Source organism: Haliaeetus leucocephalus, unplaced genomic scaffold (genome assembly GCF_000737465.1).
Source record: "Haliaeetus leucocephalus isolate CR32 unplaced genomic scaffold, Haliaeetus_leucocephalus-4.0 Scaffold339, whole genome shotgun sequence".
NCBI classification, from domain to species: Eukaryota; Metazoa; Chordata; class Aves; order Accipitriformes; family Accipitridae; genus Haliaeetus; species Haliaeetus leucocephalus.
In genome coordinates this window covers 16,012,336-16,033,110 of record NW_010972775.1, presented here as the reverse complement: position 1 = coordinate 16,033,110, position 20,775 = coordinate 16,012,336, and the positions used below count along the sequence as shown (strand labels likewise).

The window sequence follows — 20,775 nt, the reverse complement described above, 5'->3', positions numbered from 1 at the left end:
GTTTCGGGACAGCTGCTTTTGAACATAGAGACTGTCCAGGATATATTAGGAATCGCTACCAGCATCAGAAGATGCAGCAGGGCTTGGAGAGGAGCAGAAGACAGAGTGAGGAATGCATGTGGTGAAGCGCAGTGAACCGAACCGTCCTTGGATGAGCAAGAGGGAATATTCCCTCCAGGTTGCTACCCGGTGGGAAATCAAAGAAATGAAGAAAATCTCTCCTTGTCTCCTATTCAGCTCTTAGTTCTGGTTTGTTGTACTTTCCATTCCTTCGTGATTACATCCATGTCTCAGTCAGGTATTGTTTTCTGCTTGAGTTGGGAACGTTCCCTAAAGCTGTTCTGAGTGCATAATACTCTCATTTTCTTTCCCAGGCCAATTTTAGACTGAATTTTGGCAGATTACACAAGTGCAGAATGTTTACTGTCCTGTCTTACATCATCATTTTCCTGCATCATTTATTTTTCCTTTGACAGATTTTTAACACTGTCAGTCTAATATGCATCAGAGGTTGAAGTGCATTACCATACTGCAGTGCATTGTGAGTAATCCCATGCAAATTGTTCTGTGGAGAGTCATGCTAAATTATGTTCTTGCCAAGAAAAAAAGGCAGAAAAATAAAGGGGTGGGGGGTTTTTTGGGGTTGTTTTTTTTTTTTTTTGAACTGTTTTTTGGATTTCAGAGCAGCTGCCAGAGGCACAGGTTTAAGCCAGTTGTTTGACATTCAGCACCATGTGCAGTGATGCTTCTCCTCACAGGACACTGCTAAAAGGATGGAGTTGTGCACTGCAGTGGGTTTTCTATATGTGTGTCTCTGATGTTTAGTTTTAAAACATTGCTAGCTTGTCAAAGGAAAAATCTGAGTGAATGTTGGAGTGGCACAGCAAAGAAAAATGTCTCTTGCCACTTTTACCAACTCCGTTGTACAAACATCTATAGCAAACATCAGTTTTTATGAACTTAAAGGGCATTGGATGCCTCTTGGAAGTGGCAGATCTGATCATATGTAGTGTTGTTTTTGTATCTTTGTCTTCTTTTGTTCTCTATTACCAAGGTCATTTGCTTGGAAAGTGGATGCTTTGTTCCTCTCAAAGTCCTTATACTTCTCCAAACTGAAGCAGTAATCCTCTTTTTGGACAGAACACTTGATTGTAGTAGAAATGATTGCAGTGTCACAAACAAAGGATTATCATTTTCAGTAGAAGTCATAAAAGCATGTTGAAAAGGACTCCTAAGAAAAAGGCAGCTTGTTCTTATGCAAATTTTCTCAGGTGGTATGGCTGCAAGATGAGAAATTGTGAAAGCCTGTAATATGGAGTCAGCATCTTCTCTGCTGATAAAGGGTTGCCTGCTTTGCTGTGAATGGTCAGTAGGTTTTCTAAGACTCGGATACTTGTAGTTTATTTTTACAAGGCCTATATGCTTCTCACCTGATGCTTTAGGAGGTGAAGCATTCATCAGCTGCTGTGCATTTGCTTCCTGCTGGTCTCCATCTCTGAAAAAGCCAACGTGGAAATATCCATGGCAGAACAAGGAGAAACGTAAACTGCTTTTGTGTGAGTCACATCAGTTATCCCACTTGCTAGAGAAAGCTGCCTCCCCCTCACCCTAGCTCTGTCTCTCTTACCTTGTCTCCCTTTCTTCAGTCTGTTTCTTGCAGTCTTCAAAGACCTGATTTCTTTTTCTCTTTCTCTCCAAAAGCACAGTAAGTGGAGATGTTAAACCGAGCCTGTGCTGGTGGGATTAAATAGGGGAAAAGGCTCATAGGTGGTTTGCAAAAGTCTGCACCCAACTGCCAGGTCTAACTGATACTCCTCCTTGGTAAATAAGTCCAAATGTCATTTGCATGCTGCTGGTCAGTTCTCATGGACAAGCACCACAGGTTCATCTCTCCTTGCAATAAAGTAGAAGCTTTGGTTTTGATCTTCATTTTTGTTTTCCTTTTAATAATAATTTTTTACAGCCAATATTAAGGTAAAAAATATCCATCAGCCATCTCTGTGGCTGTCAGTTTACTTTGTACCCCGGACATGTAGGCTGGTGATAAAATGAACCTTTGGACTCTGCTGACCTCTAAACCCTGGTTAGCAGTTAATGGCAGCTGTTTCATCTGAAAGAACTTTCCTGATGTTTGATTTCTGACTGTGGAGTCCACATTCCAGAGACTGACTGCAAGATGTCCTTCCTAACCCAGCCTCTTAATGAAAAGATCAGTGACTTGCACTTGGGTCATCTGGTAAATCTCCCTTTCACCTAGCTTTCTCATGTATTCTTTAACTCTTTATATGGTATTATTGTATTAGACGTTTGTTACATGAACCTACATTAAACCAGAGCAGACATCAAAGAGGGGCCTGCAGTACTTTTGCCTGAATTACTCACAGTGTTATCAGCCATTCTCTAGGTGGCTAGTACAGAGTATTCAAAAGAAAGAAAGAGACAAAAGAAACGGTCACATTTTCACTTTTATTGTCGATTTTTCTGTTAAATGTGACAAGCAGCAAGAAGGGTCCTGTGTCAGAATGATTATGCTGACACCTGTAAGAAAACAGCCAACAAGCTCCTTGCTTGCAGTCCCATCGTTCGGCTTCAAAGGGAGCAGTTACCAGGCTGGGGGAAGCCCTCTCCCATGCAGTTTCTCTTTCCTCTCTGATCTGAGCTGGGCATAGATGCTTTTTGTGCTTTCCCAAGTGCCTTTGGCTTGGAAAATCAATGACTCCTTCGTTGTTTCAGAAGTGCTAATACAATAAATTGTAGAATCATAGTTGCTTCCTGTCACTGATCCTGAGGTTATAGGGAGTGACAGGTGGGGAGGCCAGCTTTGATGGTGTTTGCTGAAGATGACCAAAGAGAATCTGTGATATGAAAAAAGAAATTAGCCTGGGGGGAGTCATTTATAATTTAGGAAAAAAGTCTCAGGTAGCTTTTGAGTTGTATCAGGATAAGAGGATGGACATACAGTGCATGAAAGGTTAGAGTAATGAAAATTGAAATGGGGCAGGAAGGTGCAGAGCTGTAGATGGCCCTATGTCCTTACCTCTCACCTGTGGATCTCTGTGTGAGGACCTATTTAAAGTAAGTTTTTAAGGAGACCAACACACAGGGAGTCTCAGGATAATCTCTTCTGAAAACGCTCATGTAGTTATTCCACCATGGAAGCTGGCATGTGGCTAGTGATGTGGTCTGGGCATGAAAACCACCACCAGGTGGAAGTTCTGCTCTGAGGCCATTGGCAGAAGATCTCGGAGGAAATAAGTGATTTTGTGGAGAGCAGGGTTAGATCTGGAAAAAAGAAGTATGCTTCAAGCCATGATCAAAAGGCTCTGGAAGAAAATGTGGGACTCTCAGGACTGGAATAATAAAGGATTATGTAGGCTGAGATTTGGATGCATTCTGGAGCAAATTATTTGTGCTTCCCTGGAGCCACAAGTACATTGGCAGAGCTGGTAGGCAGCCAGGACAGGAACAGAGCGGGATGCTGTGGGACCACGCTGGCTGGTTTATACACGAAGACAATACTTGTGTATTGTCTGCTGTGTTATTTTATATTTGGCTAAGGTTATAACTCACAGAGTCAGATGAAGCCCAGGTTTTGTTCCTGTAGAGGTTGTAAGGAAACTAAGGAACAGAGGATTTGAACTACTAAAAAGAAATCATTAAAAATGGTCAGCTGACTAGATAGCAGACTGTCTACAACATGTTTAACAAGGTGCTAATTTTGATTCTTCATGTTTAAAAACTTACTCCATGGGATGAGAGAACCACCGATAACAGGACCACAAGCACGGGAGTAACACAGGGATAAGGAAACCCAGTGACCGAGAGTGTTAATAGTGCCTTGATAACATGGTGGATTTTTTCTGAAAGACGTGTGGGGATTGGAGGATAAAGGAGAAATGGTATCTAAAGTTTTGCCCATGGCTTTCAAGAGTGAACCAAGAATAATTTTCATGCAGATTGGATGGCTGGGAATCCCAGATGAGTCAGAGCTGATAAAAAGAGAGTTTCCCACAAAAAAAAAGGCATAAAGAAATTTTGGGAGTTATGGAGTGAGACATAAAAGGACTGTGTAGTCAAAAACTATTGAAAAAGCTGGAAAAAATAGGTAGGATACATAAGGCATCCTTGGGATGGAAAGAAGTGAGTTGACTCCAGCTACCACTCTGTGAATTGGGCTGATCAATATTTATAATTTTAATGACTGCAAGGGAAGGAAAACAGTAAGATAATAAGATTTACTGTTTGCAGCTGATACAAATTTTACAGTAGGAAGGAGGACTGAAAGACTGTGGGTACCGGAATGGAAGATGAAACATAGGCAGTGGCAGGGTAGAGCATGTTTGAAGGAATAGTTTAAAACATTCAGACACATGATTGGGCTCTGAATTAGCTCTAACCATTCAAGAAAACATAAGTAGCTATTATAAAGACAGCTTGATAAAAATGTCTGTGCCATGTGCAGCAGTAACAATAAAGAAAAAAGTGAATAAGATGCCTGCATGTGTGAAGAAAGAGGTAGACTTGGAAGATGTTATAATATCCCTATAGACGTGAATGGCAATACCTCCTGAGGAGTACTGTGTTTGTTATGGGTCATTTCTTTTGTTAGAGACAAAGCAGTAATAAAGAGGGGCTAGAGGGAGCACATGAAAGTGTTTTGTGGCCTGGAAGGCAGCTTCAACACGGGGAAAGCATTAGGGATGCTAGAGCTACCGAGTTACAAAGGGAAGGAATAAAGTGTTACAGTGCAGAGAGCGCAGCAGCGTGCAGGTTAACACTGAGCCCTGTGCTGCGGAGAGGCTTTGCAGTGGTGGGGACGGCTGGCAGCAGCATCCCAGGAAGCAGGCTCGCTGTCCCGTTGGATTCTCCTCTGCATAACATCGCTGCCAGTCCAAGACACAGTTTCACTGGCCTACCAGTCTCTGTAATGTGCTGGCGTGGGAGCAGAGCACCGGAGATAATGCGGGGCAGAGTGTTACCAGGCTGGAGCAATGGGGGCGATGTCTGGGTCGTGCTGTGTTCGCTTCTCACTAAATCTACTCTAGTGCCTCAGTCCCTGTGTTGGTGCAACAGTGAGAGGTACCATGATCCTGGGGTCTCATTTTGGATGGGGAAGGAAAGCATACTAGCCTTGATGTGTCATGGTGGCCAATATATTTTTTCATCACCTCTGTGATGGGAAGAATACCGTGTATTTTATTGGGATGAGAGGGAAAGGCTGTAAGGTTTCTTCCTTTGCGGTTTATAGCACAGTGAGTTTTAAGATAGAAACTACTTTGGAAGTTCCCAGTATTGTTGCTTTAAATACTTCAACGACACACAGAAAAATAACAAGGTGTTGTGTAATATAATACAAGGATATGAGGCCATTTCATGAAATTAAGATGCAACAATTGATTCTTTATGTAACACATGATTAACCTGGGGATCCCCATAGTGGATGGCATTATGAAGATAAATACCTTATTAAGAATTTTTAAAGCAAGGTTAGACACTTTATGAACAGCATCTGCATTTACATTAGCCAGCATAAAGTTATAAGTATCATAAATCCTTTTGTTCCAAGGCATGTGGTGATCACCAGCCAGGATTAGAAAAATATTTTACTCCCATGGTGAAATATGTCCAAACCGGGTAAATTCATAGCTGAAATAGGACTTGGGTGGGCCAAGAGTCTGGTCACTTGTTTTGTTCACTGAAGTTATTTATACAGGCAAACTTTTAAGTGGAAGTAGAAAGGGAGGAAAAGTGATCCAGGGATTAGGCTGCCAATTTAGGACTTGCAAAATTTCAGCTTCTTGCTTTCCAAGGCTGCTTTTAAGAGCTAATTCATTTGACACAGATTCTCAGACATACTTGAAGCCCCACCTCACACTTAATCTTCAGATACCGCAGGCTATAACATGTCTGACTTGTTCCAGGTTCTACAGTGTTCAGATAGCAGGAAGAAGTATGTATGTGAGAGAGAGTCATGGATAGACTACTGATGAATTTTCAAGGCACTGTCAGATAGGGTGATACCAATTAACCTGTTGCAAATACTGGGAGCATGGGGAAGAAAGGTGCTTTCTTGAATAAAGGACTCGATTGTCACCAATGTAAGGTAACCACTTTCTTTCCTCACACTGCCCCAGAACCCCTATGTGACCTTGAACAGTTCCCTAGTTCTATTCCCTGTCTGCCAAGTAGGAGGCTTAAGTGTCCTGGAGGAGCATTTTTTTTCCTTTACAAATTAGCATGTTGGGGTTGGGTTTTGTTTTGTTTTGCTGCTTTTTGTTTTTCTTTTTTTAATTTAAAATAAAAATGCCCATTGATTCATTGTTTTTGTTAGCTCTACTATCAAAAGCTTGCCCTCTGGACTGTCGCTTCCAAGACCACTCTTCTTTATTGGATGGTGCAGGCAGGCTTCTCCTCCCCAGAACTGTCCACAGTCCTTAGATCAGAACTTGAGACACTTCTGACCCTGCCACTGTGAAACAATGCAGATTTCTCCAAAGTGCTCAGTTCTGGTCTGGCATTATTGTTCACTCAGCTTCTTCAGTTCTGTTTGAAAAGACACTGTGGGACGAAGTGAAAGATTGCTTAGTGTCTGCAAAGAGAGGGATAATCTGTTGATGCTAGTTCAGGTCCATCTAAAGCCTAAAAATAGGTCCTTCACATGTCACATGGTAACAAATGAGACAGAAAACCAATGTACTACTCAACTTTATTGGAAAGCAAGAAGTCTACAAAGAACAGAATTTTCCTATATGGTTTGTCTGCATAGGGGAAAATATTCTCATTTCTCTTTCTCTTTTTGTTCATCATCTATTCTGGACATGACCACCCCTCACAGTTATGGCCCACATTAGAAAAAAAAAAAAAAAAGCATAGCCTGTCTCTCTGCTATTCAAGAAGCAGTCTGGCAAAGATGAGCTTTCTAGTACCATGCACCACCTTCGGTCTCATACAGCAATGCAGAACAGGTATAACAGCATCCAATGGATGTGGAAGCATTCCCTATCTAACTAGTACCTCTCTCTATGAGTGTGCAGACTTTGGGGACGCGGGAAGTTAAAGCCACCCCTGTCTACATCCTGGATAATTTGCAATTTGTTGACATAAAACATGAGATAGTGTGTGGAATAGAGTGGTCAAGCAAAGTGGCCATCTAAGATCGGCAAATGCAACACCAGTGTCATTTCTTTGGCTCTTCCAACACGGGATGAGCTTGCCATATGTTGAGGATGGAGTAATTCATGGGAGCTGATTAAGGAAGGGAGAAAGGATGCTGAGGGAGGAGCAGAGAAGGAGAAGTTGGGAAGGTAGAAAAGGGTGGAAGGAAAGGACAGGGAGACAGCTGTGGAAATACTGCGAGAGAAAGGTGTGGAGATGGGAATGTCAGACAAATAGCAAGTCAGCACAGTGGAAAGGAGGAGGAAACCCCTCCCTGCAATAGACTTGGAGAGATCATAATCTAAATAATTGTTTTGCTGGAGAACTTGGCCACAAGTTTTTCTGTTTGCTGAATCACGAGTTCTCCTATGAGCAGGTTGTTCAGGACTCTTTCTTGAGCAGATCAGAGGGAGAAGGTATTTCATCTTCCTACTCACTGCTTTCCTTGAACAGTGTTGCCTGTAATATACGTATCTTTAACCAGGGAAAGAGTCCATTAGAATGATTAAAACAATAATAATTTCTTTGTTTCTGTACCCAAGTAGTTTACTCAGCCCCAGCTCAGGCAAAACACCAGCTGAGTTCAGCAAAAGTTTTGTGAGAGGGTTCAGGGCAAGCTAGGCCTTGTTTCCTCGCCACGAGGCCAAAGTACCAGATGTAATGAGGACAGATGTTCAAAGCAAGGCACACCTCTCCAAGGTGAGAAGGGGGTAGAGGTTTTCATTAGCTTTCCTCTTGTTATCATTCCTCTATATCAGCATCCACTGACCTCAACAACCCCTCCTACTTTCTCGTCCTTTTATCTCTCCCATCCTTTTATCTTCTGTCTCTAACTCCAACCTCTCTCATCTTTCTTTCTAGAAATTCCTGCTAGCCTATATTTTTCTTGCATGTTCACCCTTTTTTGCTAGATTAATCCTCTTGAAATCTTTTGGCCCAAATTCCCGTCCCCATCCCCTTCACATCTTCGGTTTTGCATGTCATACCTGCTGCTTAGGGATCTCTGGGGCATGAGAAAACCTGGCTTATTCCCTACTGTCCTAGTTGTCTAAATTGCCAGCTCCCCAGTGTGTGTCTGCGTATTTTCATTCATAGGGGTTGAAAGGACAGTATCTTTCAGGGCTGGCCCAAGCTAAAATTAAGTCTGCAGACACCAGGCACCAAATGTTTCATTCAGTTCCTTGGTTTATCCTCTAGAGCCTCCAAATGGTTTCTATTAGTATTCTGAGGGAGAGCTCACTGATGGAATTAGTGCGAAACCAGACTGTCAATTTATTTATACCCAGCCTTAGGGCATAACCATCGTGCATGTGTAAAGCTATTGAGATGCAGAGAATATTCTGTAAGTGTGTATGTACATGTATTGACTGGAAGTGAGTTTGCCCAGAAAAGCTCTTGCCCCAAGGACTGAACAGTGACCAGAAGTGGGAGAGGCCGCTGAAGTGGCCATGCTCCATAACAAAGATCCCTTTTCTCTGAGCACAGAAACAATTGATCACTCTGAAATATTTTGTCTACTTGTGTTTATTAGTATCTTCTAACTCTGATTTTACTGTAGCTCTAGTTACCCTTGCGAAGAAATTTCTAATTTAACTTCTGGAGTCCTTCCACCTTCTTCAACAATGTCTGCATTATGAAACTGTTGCTGCCTTTGGCAGCAGGAGTGTTTCAATCATATGAGTAATGAATAACAAAGTTTTTGCACTGCTTTGTCATTTAGACTGTGAACCATTTTGGGAGCAAGTTAAGAGAGATAGGAAACATTTAGTTGTGGATATTTATTTGATGCATCAGTGCTGAGTATGAATGAACTGTTTTTGCAGTATGATTTGATCAATTTTGCTAAGGAAAATGTGTATTGACAATGTCCTGTTCTAATGATAAGTCAAAGAATAGCTTTTTTTTTTCTGCTCCCCAGTTTCCTGTTACTATGATAGTGTCAATTAAGAGATGCAGGTGAGCATCCTACTGCCCCAGCTGTTATGCTAGCAATAGTTTTGGCAGAAAAGGCAAGAAATTAATTGACCTAACTAGACCAAGAGTTAATAGACTAAGTGTCTGTTTCATTCACCTGATTGGCCATGTCGCCTACCTCTGAAATTTGTTTCTTCCCATGAAAAATAAGTGTATTCAAAACTTGGACTGTTATTAAGTGTCACCTCCTCCCATGCTGCCTGTTGCAGTATGAGAATGTGGAAAGGAATTGAGAAAAGTTGTTTAGCTCCATTATACTCTAATAGCCAGGAAACAATTAAACTGTTATACCTTAACACGATGCCTGCAAAAGACTGCATGATAGGGCCCATGGGACCAATGGATGTATTTATATTGCACAGTGGAGCACGGTGCATCAAGCTGATGCTGGTCCAGACTGGTACTTTCACGTAACAGAGAGCAGAAACTATGCAGAGATGTGAGCTGATCATCAAAGTAGTATAGCTTTGTTAGCATGTTTCTGAGGCTGGACTAATTAGGACTGATGAGCTTGTCTGCAGCTTTCTGGTGCAGAGATACTGTTTCCTGCTTCAGAATTTGCTTAGATTCTGCTGGCTTGGAAGACTTTGCACCATGCTCCACTGCTCACGTAGATGTGTCCAAAGGAGGACAGAGCCATAAAGCATTGTGCTAGAGAGAAAGATGGGGTCAGTGAGAATCCAGACTGGCAGGACGCTACAGGGGAGGTGCTGTCAGGCAGACCAGCTTCCTCCTGTGCAGCTGTGGCAAACAGACCGTATACTGTCACTATATGTAGAAGCAAGACAGCTTCGCTGCCATGGAGTTGTGCTTCCTACCAGCATATTAACCAAACCAAGGTGCGCCACTTCTACTGTTCTTTTCTTCTTTCTTGCGTTCTTGTAGAATATTTTCACAAGTCTGAGTTGTAAGCATAATCCCAAAATTTTTACAACTGTGTGTGCTGCACAGCTACAGGGGACATGCCTGGAGAGCAGGCTTCCCTTTCAGCAGTGCAAGAGGGACTGATTGTTAACCACTACATCAGCTCTTGGCATTGCTGGCAGATGCCATCAATAACGTTAGTTTGATATGTCAGTTCTGTCAACAGCTTCAGTTTAATGGTAGTCACGCTACGCACCTCCAGCTCCACTCTCTGCTGAGAGCTGAGGAGGGAGAGGGAGAGAATTATCTGAGTTAAAAAGTAAAAGTCTGTCTGTGTTTGAAGTGAATAAAGTGTGTTAACAAGTAATTCTCTAGCTGAGGTTTCCAGCTGTTACTCCTGAGCTGTCTGGTATCAAAGCAATATGGGTCCATCGTACAGCAGCTAACTTCAGTGCATGAGCAATTACTGTCTGAGGCTTCTGAGGTATATTATAGTTTTATTATTATTATTTCTCTGCTCATAGTTTCTTAAGGCCTCTTCATATCCTGAATAAAGCTCCAGGGAATCATAAAGCCACAGGCTGAGTTTTAGCACAGTCACTATTCACATCTCCTGGATTGATAGGTATTTAGTATGTTGCCTTGATCTTGGAAGCAAGACCCTGAGATGCACCCCAGGGAAAGCCACAAGATGTTCTTTGTATTATTTGCCCCTGAGAAAGTAACTCTTTTGCTGTGGAAATGACATGTTTTTGCTCAAAAATGTCACTGCTTCTGCCTGCCAATTGTAATTCTGCCACACTTATCTTAAGACTATCTTCAGTCTTTTAAAGTAAAATAATAAAATATTTAGGAATCTATCCAGAGCTGCTAAGCACTCTCATGGTTTTGTGTTAATGACCCTTGGTTCCCATAAGCCTCTCCCTCTGTTTTCTTACTATTATTAATTATTGCTGTAGTTCATTACCTGGATCTTGCTTGGCAAAGCTTGCAGTGGAGGTGAATAGGATGGAGAGAATAAATGGTGTCAGAGATTTGTCCACTGTGATAAAAATACTTAAGAGACAGTTCTGAGAGCTAAGTCAGTTCTCCAGAGACCCTAGACCCTGCCTAGCACGAAGGATATGTTTTCTCAGATTGTCTGTGTGCTTTTCTGGGCAGGTCCTGTGCTTATCTAGTTGTCTGGCCACTCAGTATATGTTTGAGCTCTGTATTATTTTGTGTTGTTCATGTTCATCATCATAATTACAGATTCATGCTGCGCTCACGGGGTCTCAGAAAGAAAACAGAATTACAACATGTTTACTATAGGAAAATGTATTTCTTACCAGATAGGGTATTTGTAATGCCAGATGATATTGTATATGCTGGAGATGCAGTGGTGGTTTTCATCCTGTCCAAGTAGTTTGTGTCCTCTAACAAAAATGCATTAAAAAACCTTTGCAAGACAGCTGCAGATGTTTATGTGAGAAATCTCTTTTCTCTTCCATCTACCTGCATGGTTTTGGCTCAGAAATAATCTTTTAGCTCTCTAGAGCTGCTCAGACCCAAGGATCCCAAAGCACTTTACAAATGCAACAACTTTATACAGAGAAAAAACCCAAACCAAACCAAAAAAAACCCCCAAAACCTCAACATGGGATCAGAGCTCAGCCTACTTTTATGGATTACCAGAACATGTACGGCTTCATTACCCATAAGATGTCTATTAACAAATACGTAGTAGAGTGTCAAGTGCCAGGCGATGCTGGCATGGAGCTCACACCGTGCATAATGCTAGTGCCAGGACTGTGATCATGGGCTCCTGAGAGTTGCTAAGGAAACAGTCTTGGAAATGGAGCTGGAGCTCTCCTCGGAAGGTTGGCTGCAGAGATGTTTCGTGCTGCAAAAGCGCGTAGGGCTGGTATTGGCAGAAGCAGCAATTGTTCAGCAATTGATTCAACCCCTGATGTGTTAGCATTAAGGAGTACCTGTGATAGGGTCACTAAATGCCAAAGATGAGGGATTTTGCAGTTTCTTAGTTTCTTTTTAGTATATCTGAGCTTTGTTTGTCTCCTGCCCTCTCACCGCTTGCATGAAACTGCCATTGATTAGATTGACTTAATCCTATGCAGGCCCTTGGTGTGTTCCTTCTTTGCTAGATTTTTTTTTTTTTTTTTTTTAATTAGTGAAAAAGCAAACACACACTATTCATAATTGAGGTTCTTCCAAGTGAGGATCCACAGCTTGGAGGAGTCCTTCCTTGAAAGATGATGTTGATAATCCAAACCCTGTTTGTGCTTCTGTGTCTCTGCTAGAAAGACATCAGCTTTTAATAGACTGAGAAATTCCTTAGAGGTGTTTGTTATTTTGCAATTACTTTGCAATTGATTTTCTAAAAAAAAAAATTCATAACTTGTTAAAGATCTCTTCCTCCCTTCTCTCCTGCTGCCCCTCTCCCCATTTCCTTTTTTATTTTTGCCACTGCCCAGTGTTTACAATCATAGGACATGGGGGGGTTTTCCATTGCTTAGGGAGATGACTCGTCTACAGAGAGACAGAAAAAAACATGTGTCCTAATGATTTGTAAATGTGGATTTACACTCAGATCCTCCTGGGGGCTGAGTCTAATTCTTACAATGACTTTTTCTGCAAATGTAGTCGAGGCAGTTCAATTATTTGCCTCTGTTTGTCCATTTGTAAAATATTTTAGGCTATTTTAGAATAGCTTCTGTGGACCAAGTGCTGTCAGTTAATTTACAAATGATTCTGTGGGGGAAATTTCCATATATAGCAAATGTGAGAGAACCTCTAATTCAGAAAGGAAGGAGGAAAGCTAAGAGTTGCCCTTCTGCAAAACAAGTCTGACCCTTTCCATCTACCTGTGAAATGCACACTCAGCACTGAAAATTCCTGCCTCTCTCCATCAGGGCCTGCAGCTGGGAACTCAAGAGCTGGAGGAGACGGGAAGCAAGTTTTGTCTTGGTTTGCTCATTCTGCACCTCAAATCCCTGCCCTGCAGTGAGAAGGTGATGGCTCAGGCAACACTCCTGCTAGATTTGGAGGAGGAGATAACAGATCGGGCACAAAGGTCAGTGATAGTAGTATTCAGAGGGTTCTCCTGTGGGAATCAAGTTGGTGGGGATATGTTTTGGGTTTAAATCTGCAGAAATGGACTCTCCTTAAGGCTGAGATTTGCATCTTGGGAACTGGAGTGTATTGAGAGTGATTGGAAATGAAGATACAACTGACTCTCAGAGAAATTACTGAAACAGTGGTTCCATGCCCTGCAGCCATCCATGTGGATAAAAAAGTTGAAAGAAAAGAACCTGATTTCTATTTTCCAGTGAATTTCCATTTTCCTATGAAAACTGATTACTGGAGCATAGGGATGGTACTGCCCCAGAAAAATGCATCAGCAGGAAACATTTTTCTGCTCACTGAAGTGTCAAGTGGTGCTCTGTCCACCTCAGATCCTCCATGGAGAGGATCTCTTACAAGGAAGACATTCTCTAAGAGCTGCAGGGTAGGGAACAAATATTGCAGATCAGAAAAGGACTTTGATAGCATGATTTAGAAACTGTAGGCCTGATTCTGCAAGGATACTCCCAGAAATTCCTCTTTTCCTCACTAAATAGAGTCCTGCAGACATTTAGGGCATAGGTTCATGACTTTTTGGTGCATAGGAAGAAGTCATGATCCCACTGATTATTTAGGAGGTGTTTTTCCAAATTGCAGAATTAATTTATTTGCTTCCTACATTCAATGGGATGTATTTAAGTGAAGTTGCCCCATTATAAATATATGGGGAGTCTGACCTGGATAAGTGTCAGAGTATGGGACTCTTCAGCTTGAATTTGTGATGAAGCAGAAACATATATATTCTTTCTAGGCCACCGTCACTTGTTAGTGTTATATGCAAGCACATATGCTTGCAATAATGTTTTTCCAAGACAAATGGAGAAAGAAAACTTAGTGATGTGATATGATTTGAAGCTCCCTAAAGAGCTCTCTCAGCTTCATCCACGAAAAGCAAGTTTTTCAGTTGCAGAAATGCCCCCATAATTTATAGCAGGCTTCCAGGCTTCCCCCTGCAGGAATACTTAGCCGACATTACCACCACCTGTTCCTCATGCCAAAAACCATTCTTACAAGCTTGTTCGCAGTTTTTAATGTTTATGAGGGATAATGAAAAAAGAGAGCTAAAAGGTAGAGACATTCCTTTGGATTAGCTGTGCTCACTTATACATGTGAATACATAAATGAAACAATTAAGGCGTATGCTAAACACTGTCCATGTTGTGGACAACAAATCATTGGCATATCATTAGACAGAACTACTGAAGCCTGGCTAGGTGGATGGTTTCGAGATATAAATTAAACTCTCACTTTTTAACTAGAGCTTGAAGGGCCTTTGCATGAAAATAACTTCTCTTATGGGAAGAAAAACACAGAACCCTGACTAGCCTCAGACACTGAAAAAAGCCGTCTGGTCACAGCAACTCAGTAAGCATTTTCCCTGATCTTTGTAGTCTTCTGTTACTTTTTCCTTCAGTTGGTTTTATATCAGTGGGCATTCATTCTATTTTCCCCAATATTGTGTGGCAGTTGATCAGTACCAAAATAATAGTAAGAATCTCTCTAATTACCAATATTTTTAAAGAAGTTCACAACAGAAAAAATTGCTTTACTTTGTAAAACTCCCATATTGTTCCAAATGTGTCCATGGTAGCTGAAAGCAAAGCCTTCTATCCCTTCAAGTTTGCCTAGCATTAGTGAGTACCTCTATGGCATCCAGAGATGTAATGTCACTGCTAAAAGGCAATGTGACAATTACTTGTTCATTTTCACTCCACTGGGCATAATTGCAGGCTTGTAGAATTTTAGTAGCTTAGGTTCATTTTGTTACCATTTGCAGATCAGGTAAACAGCTGAATTGTTTAATCCCACCTAGATGCACCATATTGCAGGAGCTTGTTGCAGAAGGTTGGGGAAGGGAGATGCAGGGATCAAATGTTTGCTAGCATAAAAGAAATAATTCATGGAAAATGATTGTGCAGTATATTGACCCTGATTCAAGAAATTAATACTTCGCTTCTGGGTTTCTGTGAGTCTATCCAAGGGAATTGCATGATCTGATTTTAGTGGGAATAGGGGCCCTACTGGAACCAATGGAAGAATGCAGAATACAGACAGCACACTGATATGGGCAGGAGGGCAGCTATTTCTTCACCTCTTTCTCAACTCACAGACTTTGAAAAAAAAATTATTCTCTATGGAAACATTACTCTGGAGGAAGCTGAGGGATACCACTCAGTCTAATCTTACTCTGTAAAGATTAAGTCTAATCTAGGTCTTTAGGTAGCACAAGGAGGTCACCAAAGCCTTGCAGCTTAGTGGTGGTATATCATTACATCAATGGAAATTATACTCTGCTGCTTCCTAGACTAGACCCATCTTTATGAGTTTAAGGAGAGTGAAATGTTTGTAGTTTAAAACTGGCGCTGTTGTCTTCTGTGGTTGCCACAAAAATGCACAGCATCCTTGAATGCTTTCTATACTATCTGTTTCTGAAAGTGTGAGTAGCTGTGAATGAAAATACCCAAATTTTTGTGTACCTTTGCCAAAGCAGAGTCAGACTTGGGGATCCTTCAGATGCAACACAGGAAAAGCCTGGGCAGTTACCTTGTGCAATTTTTTTCTTACATGCTTTACGTTGTGAACAGTGGTGGCTTTAAGCAGGTTGCAGGCGATCGGTATTCCAGAAGTCTGCACTGCCCTCGTCCCAGGAAATGATATGCATGATAGATATTTAAGTGGGAAGCAGTAGCTCTCACTGTAGCTAATGTTTCCTGACAAAGGAAAGTGTGTCCCAAAGACTGTTTTGCTGACATGTCTAGAAAAAGGTACAAATATGGGTGATTCTTATCAGAACAGTATTCACCAATATCAAAAGAAAATAATTAGTATTGTTCAACCTTGGTGAAAATGCAAGCTTTATTTAGTTGTTAGGGTTTTGTTTTGTGGAAAGCAAGCTGAAAATAAGCTGTGAGCACTGTGGTGTATCGCACAGTGCTTATGTTAAATACATCTGTCTCGATCTAATGTGTTTCCTAAATATGTGTAGCACTCCAGGTGAGAGGTCAAGCCATGGAACAAAAAGTTAATCCAGCACTGGATATAACTGACTCCCAGATGAAATGTCTCATTGCAAAGGTACATAGATCAAAAGCTGTGGAGCCAGAGGTCTCTTCTGTTGTGAAATCCCTGCAGTTCATGTCCTGCATTTGTCACTCTTTGCCCTGGTATCTGGTGCGTGTGGCATTGACTTGGCATCTCGGCATCTTCCTCCGACAGCAAATGTTTTCACCTGTCAAGGTTTATAACTGTATGTGTCTTTTAATTTTCCTCTTCAGGCTGTCTCTGCTCTGGGTATTTTGCAGCCTTATACTTTCACCACTGCTGTGAAGGGGATGAAGGAGCAGGCTGGCCCCTGCCTGCTTCCCTGGAATAAACTATTTGCTGTGCACTTTATATAGCTCTGTCAGAATCAGCGGTTAGCAAATTGGAGCAAGGTAATAGCTGTCAGGGAAGTGACTGGTCTAATGGAGGCATCCTGTGTGAATGGGGGATTTCTCGCACCAGATCAGGTCCATTGTGTTCAGTGTACTGTCTCCAATGAGTCAAAGAAAGGTGGAAGAAACCTTTAACAGACCTAACTAAATAGAGTTTGGTACACAGGCGAGAATTTCTTCCTGTCTACAGTCTATCTTTCCCCTAAAGTGTGAACTATAAACAGTCATTTACAAGCATGAGTGGGGTAACTGTTGGAATAAATTTGCAGCAGAGGCAGAATAGCAAAGTAGCTGTATCTGAGAATAAGCAAGGGGGAGGGGGACTGAACTTCCATCTGTGGGCTATACTGCTAGGACAGTAGCATATTTCCCCTAAAACCAGGAAATCCTTGGACATCGTGAAGTTGGCCTAACAGCTCTTTGTCACTGGTCCTCAACACGTCTATATGGCAGCTGTCTTGTGAACATGCCAAAAGGTGGAGAAAGTATAAGATGCAATACACACATAAGATACGTTAGAGCTACAATGTATGATGGTGAGGAAGAGGGGTTAAATTGCTCCAGGTATTAGCTGGTCTCTTAATTAGCAACCTATGCTCCTGGGACACTTCATATTCACTCTTACACTTATTCAGGCATTATCACTCTCACATTGCACAAGACCTACTTAAGGACTTCATTGTTTGTGGCTTTTCTTTTCACAAGTGATATTTAGGTGTTTTTCTGCATCAAATAGCCCTTTTCCCACCAACATTGAGTAGGGTTGGTCTTATGGACCACTCTGCCAAGGTCAAAGGCCACCTTCAAAAAACAAAGCAATGTGTCAGGTGCTCATACAGGCACTTTATTCTGGCCTCTCTCAAACTTGGCCTCACAAGCACGCTGTTGCCATGCCCCAGGAAGAATCACTAATTTTGTGTTTCCAGCCTCCTACTGTGCCTTGCAGTCAATTCTGGTATTCAGAAGCTCTCTGCTGGGAAAATGAAATGCCAGCTTGTACTTCGGACATCATGTTTTTTGATAATAAGTTTCATGCCTCATTTGCTGTAAAAGCAATTAGGTTTTAAGTCAACGCTGTCCAGGTAGCTTCACATTTGTCATGACCACAAAGAGGATGGGAAGTGACTGTTCACTTAAAGCAGGTTTGAGCAAGAGAGAAAGCAAGAGCAACCCCCCACTATAGGTATCCTCCCCGTCTTCCTCATGGTTTGAACTGATGGCACATTCCTTCATTTTCTTTTTCTCTGCCCTTCAGGTTGTGCTAGAAAATGTTGTGCATACACTGCAGCAATTGTAGGCATTTGTTCATGAGATACATCTTGTATGTTGAGACAGGCTTTTGCGAAGTCATTATGTGTTTTCTGCTGACTCAGATATTATTAATCTCCTCTATTTCTTGATTATTTCTTACCTTTCTTTAGCAGAGCGAAATCTCTCTCCACCCCAGATGTTAAATATTTCTAGCTCTGCTATTAATCAAAAGGTCTATTAATCTGCTATTAATCAAAATCTGGTCCTTTGTCCAGAAGTAATCTTTTCATCTTCCATACACTGAGCAGAGTTAGGTTGGTCAGTGTATGGATGGCAAATCCAAGAATTGATAAGAAGGATTTGCGGATCGTTTGGAACTGTGCTGGCTCTTCTTCTATACCACATTGATGCACCATCATGATCCTGGATAGTATTGAACTGTTGGATTTCCCATCTTTTCACTATAATGCACCTTCCCCTGATTATGGCTGCACAAGCAGTTCCACTCATCTTTTAAGCTATGTGGCCAAAATGTGATTCAGATCAAACTAAAGTGAATTTGGGGAGACGAAGCAGATGAGAAAGAGGAGAATTCAAACAAAATAGTGCAGATGGAGCAAAGTATGCTTGCTTCATTTGGGGCATCTTTAGTGCATCTTTGCATAGCAGAAATGTAGCATTATACTTGTGTGCAGTGATGGGAAATGGTTCCCTTGCCTGGTGGTTTGGGTCTTTCTATACTTACAGGTGAATGTGGGTGTCATTCCTTGATGTTATATTTGGTTTGATTATACAAACTGGAACAAATTTCAACTGAAGGGTTTGAGTGCAAAACAGTGCTTCACCCTGCAAAATACCCCATCACCTCACAGTTAGGGTGTACCAGCAGTTGTGGCATCCAGTCCCCTGAGGCAGACTGGACAGTTAGACTCTGGGAAGTCCTCTGACATATGGATGAAGATGAAAGTTCTTTTTCATAATTTAGTGAATCTAACCCCATGGGGAAAAAATCAGCAGGAATTATTTGCACATTTTGATTTAGATTTCTATTTGATTGAAGCTTCATTTTTCTTTAAGTAAAGATCTGGTGCATTTTTAACCTTGATCATCTGTAGACATTAAATACCTTGTGGCAGCTTTCAGAAGAGGAGGTCGTTTATTGATTCTACTTTTTAGCTTAGTCACAGATTTTATTGCTGGCAAAGGAATTTGAAATTTCCACTGCTTTATGAGCATCTCTGGATGTGGTATTTCTGTATTTGGATGCTGGAGAGAAAAGTGCCGTGGAAATGCATTTACCTAAGCTAAACTACCATGTTGCTTTGGTGGTGCAGAACATGGGGCAAAAAGGAGTTTCTAATGTATTTCCTATAACACTTGTGAGAGCACAGTCTAACATTAACGCAATGTGACAGGTATGAGTAGCTGAAGCTAGGCTTTGGCTTTGGAGTGGTGTCACGTTGCTGTAACCATTTAGGATCAGTTCAGGAAATGCCTTAACTCCTGACTGTCTTGTAACAGTCTCCAGTGATCTTTCACACTGATGTTGCGAAAGAGTGGTATCTTCTTGCCCTCCTAGGGTCTGACCTATAGAATTGCTGCCTCTGCTTTTAAGAGGAAAAAAACCTCAGATTTTGAGTTTGGATCTATTACAAGCTTTAGATTTTATTGTCATTATATGCCTTGATAACCATGTTTTCTAAATAAGAACGTGAACCTTCTTCCATCCACCCCTTCATCCTTCTTATCCTGCACTCTTCAGCGTCTCTCCTTTGTTATTGCAAAAATACAAGCCCAGTGAATTCTTTGGAGGTTCAGCCAAGCAATACAGCCTATAACGAATATATTTGGTATTCTGAAGGCTTTCATGTAGCTGTTCACAGGTGACCCACTGTAATTCAGCAACTTTTCATTAACACTTTCTGGAGCTGTCCCTATTTTTCTCCTATTGTTTTTTATTATTATGAAATACCTTGGGAGCTGCACAGCTTCTGTTGATTGTTATCAAATGCCAGCCCCAGCTATGCCAGGCTGGGTACAGTTATTCATGCTTATTTCAGAGGTAATTAATTTATCATTTAATAGCTAATAATAGCAATTTAAATAGCAGCAGAAAGGAAGGAGAGGGAAAGAGCAAATGGAAGAGGAAGAGATCATAGAAGGAACTTCAAACATGCACAAAAGTGCTGCTTGCTATTGTATCTGTCTGAGGCTATTCAAATTACCATACACGTACAGATCTGACTGGACTACAGATAATGAACTTGTATATATCCAGCAGAACAAATGGGCTCTGCATTGCCCTTTCTGTGAGGCATATTGCTATATTACTGTCTGGTATTAGACATTTTCGTATTGATTAGGAGCATCTGTATTTCTGTGCTGCAGTTCTTTTCCCTTCAGATCTAACTTGAAATATGAAAGCCACCAGGCCCTTCACATGCTGGGATAGAAAAATAAAGCTGATTGCTCTCAGGGGTTCAGAAGCAATCCCCATTTATGAAGTATCCCCCAAAGGAATGCTTTATGAGGGTCATACACGTTCCTCTGAGGTGGCCTTTATATAGACCAGGATAGTGCTGACACTGGAACAGAACAGATGGTTTTTTCTAAGAGGGTACAAAGGATGATGGGAGGATCAGTCCATTTAGACTATTGGTCATCTGAATGCAGGCAGAGGTGGCATTTCAGACTGAACATCTCACAGGTCTAGTGCTGAAGAAGCAGGTTCAGAGGACTATATATAGCCTTCTAGAGACTCTATGTATACTGCAACAGTAGCTGAAACACCAGTTGCATTAGATTTGGGGCTCTGGCACAACAGCAGGAGGAGACAACTTTGTCAGTGCAAACCTACTGATGATTTCTGTCCTTTGCTTTCAGCTGTTTGACAATATTAAGAGGGTATGGATGAACAAGGCATAACTGCGGTGGGAGTGCTTGTGTCTTCGGACTGGTGGGAACCATGGATAAAGGA

At 41.5% G+C, this 20,775-nt stretch overlaps 1 protein-coding gene across 1 annotated transcript in view; it reads left to right on the top strand.

Annotated features, from left to right (window-relative positions):
* AGBL1 (ATP/GTP binding protein-like 1) overlaps positions 1 to 20,775 on the top strand; it is a 276,170-nt gene that overhangs the window by 174,531 nt on the left and 80,864 nt on the right. Inside the window, exon 22 of the mRNA XM_010572299.1 lies at positions 12,903 to 13,063. Coding sequence (XP_010570601.1) covers positions 12,903 to 13,063 — 161 coding nt within the window. The remainder of the gene's footprint in view (positions 1 to 12,902; positions 13,064 to 20,775) is intronic.